Genomic DNA, 12157 nt, shown 5'->3' on the forward strand with positions numbered 1-12157 from the left:
GGGGGCTGTGAGATGTGCCTTGCAGATCACTGCTGTAGGGAGCATCACTGCACAAGGGCCCCCGTTGCTATATGCTGAAATTTTGCACTCTTTTTCTGGAGATTGTTCCTTCCAAAGACTCCTGCTCAGGAATGAATGTGTCAAGGATACAAATTTGTGTTTGAAAGACGTGAGACTTATTTATGAACTAATTTTGCTTTCCAGCCTACCAGACAGCTTTCCAAAACTAGCTTAGATTTAGATGCACAGTGGTTTCATGTTGTCCCATCTTACTGTCCTTTGTGCCTTCACTCAAGGCTTTGACTTGCATTGAGGTTCGACAACCCTCCCTGCCTCCTTCCCTGTTTCCTTTTACACAAGTATTGCCTCTACTAAAACCATTTCACACTTAATACCGTCTTACCATAGGAGGAAAGGTCTTCAAAATTACTTGACAAAAATATAAACTGATAGGAAATTGAAGATGTTTTAAGTGTTAAATAGGACTTTATCTTTAAGCAGTGCTTTCTTTAATTATATTTTAATGGTGTATAAAATACCATTTTCTTTTGTAGACGTAGTATATCTAACTATAAATGATAACAACTGTTATCAAACTTAAAAACCTGAAACAATATAAACTTAGAGAACTGGATAATTTACTAGCAAAATACAAATGATCAAAAATGAGAAAGGAAACTTGAAAAAAGGTTAAATAGACACATTACCATCGTGAAGGTGATTCAACGTCCACTAAAAGGCACTGTCACTAGATGATTTTGTAGCTGAACCTAACCTGTAAATAACCTTGAAATAAGCTTCACCAATTCATATAATCAGATGAAAAACTATTCAATTCATTTTCTAAAGCCATAGTAGCAGAATTAGTACCAAATTCTGAAAAAAATAATATAAAAAAGAAAACTGTAGTTAATCATACCTATGAAATTGATACTCAAATAAGATGTTATAAATAAAATATTAATAATTAAACTCTAAAATGGTATTAAAGTAATAAAATATGACAAAGGAAGATTTATGATAGGAGCACAAGGGTGCTTCAATATAAAGAAATATATAAATAAAATATCATTTTTGTATCAACAAAGTAGGAAATCCAAATAAAGGACCAGTATGTGCAAAAGAGTCTTACATAAAATCCAGCAGTCTTTTCTAATAAAAATTCAAAGTGCAAAGAGACAAAAACTTCATAAATATAGTAATTTTTAAACCAAACACCCAAAGTAAACATTATTGTAAATGGTAAAAAGTTAATACCATTGTCTTAAAATAGGAACAATATTAAAAATTCATGAAAAGATTGTTCACCTAAAAAATCCCCAACAACACCCCTGTGATTAAAAAAAAAAATCCCCAGCAGATTATAGCGAAAAGCAAGCAAACAAAAAGAAAACAGAAGTCTGCTTTAATTAATAAGGGAATGTACAACGGATGGATAGTAGATAAGCATCAAAATAATTAGCGCTTTTTTGTGTTTGACAGAGACAGAGAGACAGAAAGAGGGACAAATAGAGACAGACAGACAGGAAAGGAGAGAGATGAGAAGCATCAATTCTTCGTTGTGGCTTTTTAGTTGTTCATTGATTACTTTCTCATATGTGCCTTGACTGGGGGGCTACAGCAGAGTGAGGGACCCTTTGCTCAAGCCAATGACCTTGGGTGCAAGCCAGCGACTTTGGGGTCATGTCTATGAGCCCACGCTGAAGCCAACAACCCCATGCTCAAGTTGGTGAGCCCAGGCTCAAGCCAGATGAGCCTGCACTCAAGCCAGAAATCTTGGAGTTTCAAAGCTGGGTCCTCTGCGTCCCAGTCTGACACTCTGTCTCCACAGTGCCACTGCCTGTTAAGGTTCAAAATAATTACCTTTACTCTATATTAGCAGCAACCATCTCAAAATGGAAACAGAAAGCTATTGAATTCACAATAGTAAGAAATCATAAAATACTTAAAGATATTAGTGGGAATGTAAATTGGTGCAGCCACTGTGGCAAATAGGACAGAGGTTCCTCAAAAATTTAAAAATAGCCCTGGTCAGGTAACGGTTGGAGCATCATCCTGATGAGCCAAGTTTGCGGGTTCAATCCCCAGACAAGGCATATACAAGAATCAACCAATGAATGCATAAATAAGGGGAACAACAAATCAATGTCTCTCTCTCTTTGCCTATCTATTTTTCCTTTCCTCTATCTACACTAACTAACTAAATAAATAAATTAATTAATTAAAAAAAACAGAACTACCATATGACCCAGCAATTTCACTTCCGAAGAAAATGAAATTACTATCTCAAAAAGATATCTGCATTCCCAAGATCATTGCAGTATTATTTATAATAGCCAAAACATGGAAACAACCTAGTGTCCATCAAAAAATGAATGGATAAAGATAATGTGGTATATATACATATATTCAAATAATATTCAGCCATAAAAAAGAGGGAAATCCTGCTATTTGCAACAACATGGATGGACCTTATAGGCATTACGGTAAGTGAAATAAGTCAAAGATTCATGCTATATGATCTCAATTATGTATGGAATCTAAAAATACCTGAACTCATAGATACAGAGAGAGGATTGATGGTTACAAGAGGAGGGAGTGGGGGTTATCCTACTGCATCTTTTCCAATGTGTCAGTAGTTTTAATGCCAGGTCACCTTTGCAGGAGTATCGACAGTAACAGCTCCCTGAGGGCCGTGGTTAGAATGGTTTCAACTGACAGGAGCTGTGAAATAATTTTTAATAGATGTGATCAATTGTCAATTTGCCTCCTCTGTGTGTGTTGAGTTTTGTATTTGAAGTTCTACTGAACACTTATGGTAGGTAACAGAAACAAATGAGTTAAAAGAAGTAGCCATTTGACAATTGACATAAATAATATTGGCAACTCAAGGAGAGATGATGGATTGCTTTTGGATAGTCAAAGAAAAAGGAGGGATGATATGGACATGTATTTTTAATAAAGGGAGAGAGAAGAAGGTGGTAACAAAAGAACTGATGTTCAGTGCTGGGAAGACAAAAGGGAGAGAACTGTTTTTGAACCAAAGAAAGAGTACTACCTGTCTGATTCTTCTCTTTCTTCCAATCTCAGGCCAAATGCCATCTCTTTCAGAAATTCTGGCATTTTCTATTGTGCAGACACTTCTTTATCTGTACAATTAATTTGTGAGTTAACTGTGTACTATTTTATGATCTATATTAAAATGGTAAATGAAATCTTTTGGATGTTATTTAGTATTCTTCAGGATTATGGCTTATTTTCCAAGTTAGATTTAGAACAATTGGGAGTCAGGATTATGTCTGATGAATTCTAAACTTTTTTATGTTATTGTTACCACAGTTTATTAACTGGGAGAAAGGATGACACAACTCCTGGGGAGGGAGGTGGCAAGAGAGACAGACTAGATAGGGAAAGGACACAGGAATAAGGTGTTGGGTACAAGGGTGGGTGAGAGAAGTGTGGAAAGGAGGTGCCTGTCCCCATGGCCACCTATAAAAATATGTTTACATACTGCAGTATAGGATGTAACATTCTTTTAGTTTATCTTATTGAGAGGTTTATTCAGTTTTGGAGATTTTCTTTTAAAATTGAATTTAGATAGAAAAGAAGTAGACTTGGACACATTAATAACATTTGCGTTTGAATAATGGCCTACGGATTGATACACATATATTTACATACCCATAAATATACGTAGACTTTACTTTGTTATGTTTTCCAGTTATTGTTTAATAACCCTTAATGGTAATTTAAAACTTAAACAAAAATTTATTTATCTATTTCAGCAATGTTTTAACCAATTGAAGTGGATTTGAATAGTTGAGATAGTGTTCAAAATTCAGCTGTGGTTATACACCAGGGTGTAATGTAGGATTACATTTGAAGGACAAAGTACTTTTCAAATTCAGATCTGACATCCTAACAATTCCTTTTTTACTTTCTAATTTTGGTAATAGGACATCTCCAAGTTTGCAGAGAGAGACAATATAGTCCTTGGAGAAGGTGGAATCACACTGAGTGGAGGACAGCGAGCAAGAATTTCTTTAGCAAGGTGAGGATCTCATTATTGGTTCAGTGAGCATCTGTCAAAAATATAATGCATGTAAAAATTATAGGTATTTCTCTATATTCTGTTTTGTAATTGAAAATTGCTTGGGCTCTTATGACTAGCTGGTTAAGAATCATCTTTAGTGGCCTTGGTCAGTTTGCTCAGTGGTAGAGTGTTGACCCGGCATGTGGATGTCCTGGGTTGGATTCCTTGTCAGGGCCCACAGGAGAAGTGACCATCTGCTTTCTCATCCCATGCCTTCTCTCTCTCTCTCTCTCTTCCTCTCTCTCTTTCTCTAACTCAGCCATGGCTTGATTGGTTCAAGTGCATCAGCCCATGCACTGAGGATGGCTTCAGGGAGCCTCTGCCTCAGGCACTAAAAATACCTCGGTTGCAAGTATGGTCCAAGATGGGCGGAGTACCAGACCCAGATGGGGGTTGTTGGGTGGATCCTGGTCAGGGCACATGAGGAAGCCTGTCTCTCTATCTCCCCTCCTCTCACTTGGAAAAAGAAGAAAACAAAAAGAATCATCTTTAGGAACTATATCGATCATGATATAGTATTCATAGCTGATAAAAATGATGGTGTTTTCAAAATGTGTGCCCTTATTTTGGTGTGTGTATATTTGATAACCTTATGGTATGTTTTACTACAAAGGAAAACTCTAGGATTCTGCATAGCACAAAGAAAGATATGTAAATGTTTAAATTCTTTCCTCACCCCCACTTTACAATGAACACACCTGCTGTAGGCTTCTGATTACGCTTCTTAGCTTAGATAAATGTATTTTCAAATTTTTCAACATAATTAATAATTCTCATAACAAGAAAAGCAAGGAAAATAATATCACTTGGCTGAAGGTCTGTGATCTTTAGAGACAAATAAATAAGACAAGCACATCAAACACTGTGATGAGTGGTTCCCTTGGTCTAAGCATTTTGAGATGGCAAAGAAAAGTACATATAGTTAATTTCTGTCAAGAGGAATATTTTTTTTGTTAAACTGTCACATGGCAGTTTTATTTTATTTATTATTATTATTATTATTATTTTTTGTATTTTTCTGAAGTTGGAAACTGGGAGGCAGTCAGACAGACTCCTGCATGCGCCCAACCGGGATCCACCCGGCATGCCCACCAGGGGGCAATGCTCTGCCCATCTGGGGCGTCGCTCTGTTGCAACCAGAACCATTCTAGCACCTGAGGCAGAGGCCACAGAGCCATCCTCAGCGCCTGGGCCAACTTTGCTCCAATGGAGCCTTGGCTGCAGGAGGGGAAGAGAGAGACAGGGAGGAAGGAGAGGGGGAGGGGTGGAGAAGCAGATGGGCGCCTCTCCAGTGCCCTGGCGGGGAATCAAATCCCGGGACTACTGTACGCCAGGCTGATGCTCTACCACTGAGCCAATTGGCCAGGGCTGGAAGTTTTAAAAATTGTTGGTGATATAGGGTGTCAATATTCATCCAGTTATATTCAAACAAAATTCTTCTTACTCTGTTGCCATTGTTGTGAATAAGAAATCCCACTGACTTATATTTTGGCTTTTTTCCCTTACTTTTTAGCCCCAGCTTTTAGAAGTTGGGACAGAAAACAAACTCATGAGCACCTGCAGTTGCCTAGTAATATTCTAGGTGGGGTATATGTGTGTGTGCGTGTGTGTGTGTATGTGTGTGTAATTTGACTTAATCCCCATATCACCCTGAGAAGATGGGATTGTTCTCCCACTTTATGGAAGAATGATAAGATAATTGAAGTTGTTAGATATTAACTTGTTAACAGCCATATTGGGAAATACTAGAGTTAAAATTTGAACAAGATCCTTTCAACTCTACACTAAATTGTGCCTTAATCTTGGGATTCCAATTTGAAGAAATAAATCAATAGATAAGAATAATTCACAGAAAAGTTAATGCTTCTAAATAAATGGAAAGTGACTAATTAACCTGTGAACCAAAGTAAGACTTATTTTAAACATTCCATTTTATACCTAATTGAGGTAAGCTATATATCTTCGAGACATTCAACATACAGTTGATTTTGTATTTACTAGTTTAAGATTTGGTTTTATTGTAAGGTACAAACAGTTTGAAGTACTGCTGAATATATATATATATATATATATATATATATATATATATATATATATTTTTTTTTTTTTTAATCTGATTGAAATGGTCCTGTGTTGGTCCATTTTAGATGAATATATTATTTCTAATCTCTTGAGAAACTGTGGTCATGGATTTGAGGAAGAGAGAGTAGTATGGAGAGGGGAGAGGAAGACCTTCAGGATGTATTTTGATGAAGTACTTTGATCTAGCTCTCGCATGTTGTCTTCAAAAATAGTTTGATTTGCAAAGGTTATTTTATATTTACTATGATGTTTTGCCATTTCTCTATTTTCTCTTAGAAACCTGTTGATTGAACACATTTTTTTTTACAGAATGTACCAAGAGTTATATATACATAATCACTGAATTCTATGTAGTTGGGGGAGGGGTAGGGTTATTCACAAACATCTAAAATTTAACTGTTTGAACAAATTAACTCATTACCATTAATATGGAACTATACCTCCAACTCATTACCGTTCTAAGGTCCATTTAAAGAAAATTTACTTGCTCATGAAATTTTATTTTTTACTTAAAAATTCAAATAATATGGGTTTAGGTTTTTATTGTGAATTACTCATTCTCCTCCTGTTTAGTGTTGTCATGAATATGGTACAGAGACTGAGACTGTGAGGAGCAAAAAGTATATCAATTATGCAGCCACAATAGCACTGCTAGAAATTTGTTGGTATCAGTCAACTGAAAAACATTAAAAAGAAATCATTTCACATCAGCATTGCAATTCAGTTGCTGTTTCTGAAATTTTACAGGATTGAAACAGCCTATTTTATTCTTTTTTTTTCTCACCAAATGCAAAAGCTTCGAGGGCAGGGACTGTGTAATTTTTACCATTGTGTTCCCAGCATATATCACTGTGCTTTTCTCTAATTAGATACTATTGTCAGAAGGTGTTCTTTTGCTTGTTTGCTTGCTTGTTTTCTTTTTCTTTTTCTATTTAAGGTAATGTTTTAAATTGTGCGGTATGGTGTGATTCAGTTTGTAACTTTTGCTAGTTTATGTCACATTTAGCAAATTATGTCTACGAGTGTTGTGAAAAGTTATAAAAACCATATGTAATTTGTTATTCTTCATTTAAAATCGTCTACATGAAATGACATGGAAATACTGAGGGAATCTAATTTAGTTTTAATTTTCTTTTTAGAGCAGTATACAAAGATGCTGATTTGTACCTATTAGACTCTCCTTTTGGGTACCTAGATGTTTTAACAGAAAAAGAAATATTTGAAAGGTATGTTCTTTGAATAACATAATATTCATGCTAAAAAACAAAGAAAGAATGACATGTCATAGATGCATATTATTCCTTGAGAAATTTGTCCACCATTGTGACTCAGTATTAAAGAATGTTACATAGCACTTACTAAAATCTGATTTTTCTTTCACAGTCAAGATTCAGTATCACTTTCATGAAAACTTTGTACCACTTCATGCTAAACCAATTTCTTTCATTGCTATTGCTTTAATAATCACTAAGTAGCCTTTACAGTATTATTGCCTTGTGACATAGTATTTTAATTGATTATTATGCTTGAAGTTTTTACTTGCTTTTTTGTGTTAGTGTTTTATCCTATCTTCTCCTTAGGTAGTAAATTTCTTATGTTATTACATAGGCTGAGTGTTCAATGTTGAATGTAAGTGAATGTCTACCTCAATGCCTCCTTTAGAACCTGTTCTCAGTCACACAGAGCTTGGGCTTCACATTTCACTGGAGCTCCCAGTGGGGCTCAAAGTATGTGAAGTTTCAAGGAGAAACAGTGATATGACTTGACTTCAAAGTTGCCAAGTGATTACATAAGACTATAAAGTAGTTTGTTATGAGAATTGTCATGATATTCTTCTAGAAATAAAGATTTTAAACAAAAAGGATGTGGATATATGTATGTATAAAATTATACAGCAGCATTATTCCTGGAAGGAGCACCTTTCCTAGAATTTGGTTAAAGTAATATATAAAATACTATTTTTACAAATAGTGACTGTGTAAGTAATTTTTACCAATACAAACTTTGCTACCTATGTTAGTATATTAGAGTACGCTCTAGAATTATGCCTCCTTCTATACAATATATAATGTTTTAAATGCCTAAAAGAAATTGGTCTCCTGTAGATGGTTCTATTTGGGATTTAATTCTAGACTGGTGAGAAATTTTATTAGAGGAGGGTCAATTTATTACTTGATTCTTAGGTTTGTTGTTGATTTAACAAATCAGATTAGTCTTAATATAAATGGTTGAGAACTAAATTGGTGGTCAATTTAAAATGTAAAAGGAAGTTAATAGAATATTTAAAGAACAAGAATGCTCTGACATTTTAGAAGATATATAGAAATAGAGACCACTCACCCAGGAATTTTAAAGGTCATCTAAGAGTTCTCTCACTTTCTAGATGAATGAACCAAGACCTGAGGACAACCAATTTGCTCAAACTCAAACATTTATTTAATATAGATATTTAATTTCATTCTAGGTCTGTTAACACTCAGCTTTCCACTGTCACATACTATAATAATTCAGTAATACAGTATTTCACACTCTAATAACTCAAGAAGCACAAAATTAATTAGTACCGGGTATTTACTTTTAGAATTACTTTAAGTATACTAGCACTGTATTATGGAGATTTTATATGAGTAGATTAATAACATGTTAAAATGAAATTCATATAGTAGAATAATAAAGTGTTTATACAATTGATATCTTACTTGTATCTTTTTATATTCTTAAAGCTGTGTCTGTAAATTGATGGCTAATAAAACTAGGATTTTGGTCACATCTAAAATGGAACATTTAAAGAAAGCTGACAAAATATTAATTTTACACGAAGGCAGCAGCTATTTTTATGGGACATTTTCTGAATTACAAAATCTACGGCCCGACTTCAACTCAAAGCTCATGGGATATGAATCCTTTGACCAGTTCAGTGCAGAAAGAAGAAATTCAATCCTCACTGAGACTTTACGGCGTTTCTCATTAGAAGGAGATGCTGCCATCCCCCGGAATGAAACAAAAAAACAGTCTTTTAAACAGACTGGGGAGTTTGGCGAAAAAAGAAAGAACTCTATCCTCAATCCAATCAACTCTGTAAGGAAATTTTCAATTGTACAAAAGACTCCATTACAAATGAATGGCATCGAAGAAAATTCTGCAGAGCCTCCAGAGAGAAGGCTGTCCTTGGTCCCGGACTCTGAGCAGGGTGAGGCTATCCTGCCTCGGAGCAACGTCATTAACACTGGCCCCACATTTCAGAGGCGAAGGAGGCAGTCTGTGCTGAACCTGATGAGACATTCCTCGGTGAACCAAGGTCAAATCATTCACTGCAAGACAGCAGCATCCACACGAAAAATGTCCCTGGCCCCTCAGGGAGACTTAGCTGAAATGGATATATATTCAAGACGTTTATCACAAGGTAGTGGCTTGGAAATAAGTGAAGAAATTAATGAAGAAGATTTAAAGGTGTGTATAAATTATTAGTTATTTTTTTTAATTTTATTTATTTTTTTATTCCGTGACAAGAGGGGAGGCAGAGACAGACTCCCACATGTGCCCCTACCAGAATTCACCCATCAAGCCCACTAGGGTGCAATGCTCTCTGCCCATCTGGGGCATTGCTCCATTGCTCAGCAAGTGAGCTCTTCTTAGTGCCTGAGGCGGCAGCCATGGAGCCACCCTCAGTGTCTAGGGCCAACTTGCTCCAATCAAACCAAGGCTGCAGGAGGGGGAGAGAGAGAGAGAGAAAGAGAGAGAGTGAAAAACAAGAGTGGGAGGCATAGAGAAGCAGATGGACACTTCTCCTGTGTGCCCTGACTGGGAATCAAACCTGGGACTTTCATATGCCAAGCTGATGCTCTAGGACTAAGCCAACCAGCCAGGACCTGTATATATTTTTTTATTAATTTTAGAGAGCGATGAAGGAGGAGAGAAAGAGAGAGAAAGATAAACATCAATTTGTTCTTTCACTTAGTTATGCATTCATTGGTTGATTCTTGTATGTGCCCTGAAGAAGGATAAAACCCTCAACCTTGGCTAATGGGATGATGCTACAACCAATTGTGCTAACCTGCCAGGGCAGTGAGTTTTTCTGTTTGTTTTGTTTTTGCTTTTATTTAATTAATTTATTTATTTTGTCACAGTGTACAACTGAGTAAAATGCAATATATAGTATTTTACAAAATACAATATATAGTATGTTACAAAACTTACTCAAGTTATGGGTTTAGCATAAGGTTGATCTAAAGACTTTGAAAGTAACAAAGTTCATAATTATGTAAACAACTTCAAAATGTAAAGGAATCAATTATTTCCTTTTGCAATGGACTTATCTTTTTATATAAAATGTATGTCAAAGCCATGGCTGGCGTTGGGTTTACTAAGCCAGTAACAATCATTATAAATTAGTAAAATTTAAAAATAATTAAAAATTATTATAAAACTGCTTTATTACCACCTTAAAACCTCTGTGGGAAAAGGTGAAGTATAAATAAATATGTAAACAGACAATAGCCGTTAATTAGAAGTATTTCTGTATGTAAGGTATATATGCATCCAGTCTCTCAGTAGGACTAACATTTTGGTTTTACATTCTGGATTATATATCAATCTTACCTGAATTTAATTAGTGTGAGCTTTTTTATCTTTTAAATTTGCTTCATACTTTGAACTTCTAGACAGCTTCCTCTTAAAAAAGGTGTGTAAAACTCAACATGTATAATTATACTAACACCAACCTTCAGATAGAAAGTTTTTTACATTAAGTTTTTAAAATTTATTTTAATTTATTGTGTTAACATGAATTCAAGCGTCCCACTGAATACAACACCTTCTTCCTCCTCTCTCATGTCCCTATCTATAACTCCTTTTCCCCCCTCCTCGAAACTCCCGCCCCACTTCCTTCTGGGACTTGCCATCCTGCTATCGGTATCTGTGTGTTATGTATATATAATTGCTCTAATCCCTTAACCTTCTCTGATCCCATCTCCTCATCCTCCTTCCCTCTGACAGCTGTCCCTCTGGTCCCTGTGACCCTGCCTCTCCCTCTATTTTGTTCCTCAGTTCATTTTGTTCCCTAAATTCCACATATAAGTGAGATCATATTATATTTGTCTTTCTCTGCCTGGCTTATTTCACTTAGCATAATAATCTCCAGGTCCATCCATGCCATTGCAAAGGGTAAGATTCCCTTCTTATCACAATCGCATCGTATTCCATTGTGTATATCTACCACAGTTTTTTAATCCACTCATCCACTGATGGACACTTGGGCTGTTTTCAGATCTTGGCTATTTAAACAATGCTGCAATAAACATGGGGTGCATATCTTCTTTTGAATCAGTGATTTGGTATTCTTAGGATATATTTCTAATAGTGGGATAGCTGGGTCAAAAGGCAGTTCCATTTTTAATTTTTTGAGGAAAGGCCATACTGTTTTCCACAGTGGCTGTACCAGTCTGCATTCCCACCAGCAGTGCAGGAGGGTTCCCTTTTCTCCACATCCTTGCCAGCACTTAACTTTGTGTTGATTTGTTAATGAGTGCCATTCTGACAGGTGTGAGGTGATATCTCATTGTGGTTTTAATTAGCATTTCTCTGCTGATTAGTGATGTTGAACATTTTTTTCATAAGCCTACTGGCCATCTGTATGTCCTTTTTGGAGAAGTGTCTGTTCAGTTCTTTTGCACATTTTAAAATTGGTTTGTTTACCTTTCTAGTGTTGAGTTTTAGAAGTTCTTTATAAATTTTGGTTATTAACCTCTTATTAGATGTATTGGCAAATATATTCTCCCATTGTATGGGTTGTCTTTTTATTTTGTTAACAGTGTCTTTTGCTGTGCAAAAGCTTTTTAGTTTCATATAGTTTCATTTGTTCATCCTGTCCTTTATTTCACTTGCCCATGGAGATAAATCAGCAAAAAGATTGCTACGAGAGATGTCGGAGAGTTTACTGCCTATGTGTTTTTCCAAGATATTTATGGTTTTATGACTTACATT

The 12157-nt window shown here is 35.6% G+C and overlaps 1 protein-coding gene across 2 annotated transcripts in view; it reads left to right on the forward strand.

The window, feature by feature from the left end:
• Nucleotides 1-12157, forward strand: part of CFTR (CF transmembrane conductance regulator) — a 193768-nt gene that overhangs the window by 98157 nt on the left and 83454 nt on the right. For both annotated transcript variants that reach the window (XM_066262171.1, XM_066262170.1), the window contains exons 12-14: nucleotides 3957-4051; nucleotides 7315-7401; nucleotides 8899-9625. In XM_066262171.1, the coding sequence (XP_066118268.1) occupies nucleotides 3957-4051; nucleotides 7315-7401; nucleotides 8899-9625 (909 nt within the window). The remainder of the gene's footprint in view (nucleotides 1-3956; nucleotides 4052-7314; nucleotides 7402-8898; nucleotides 9626-12157) is intronic.

This window comes from Saccopteryx bilineata, chromosome 2 (genome assembly GCF_036850765.1).
Source record: "Saccopteryx bilineata isolate mSacBil1 chromosome 2, mSacBil1_pri_phased_curated, whole genome shotgun sequence".
Taxonomy (NCBI): domain Eukaryota; kingdom Metazoa; phylum Chordata; class Mammalia; order Chiroptera; family Emballonuridae; genus Saccopteryx; species Saccopteryx bilineata.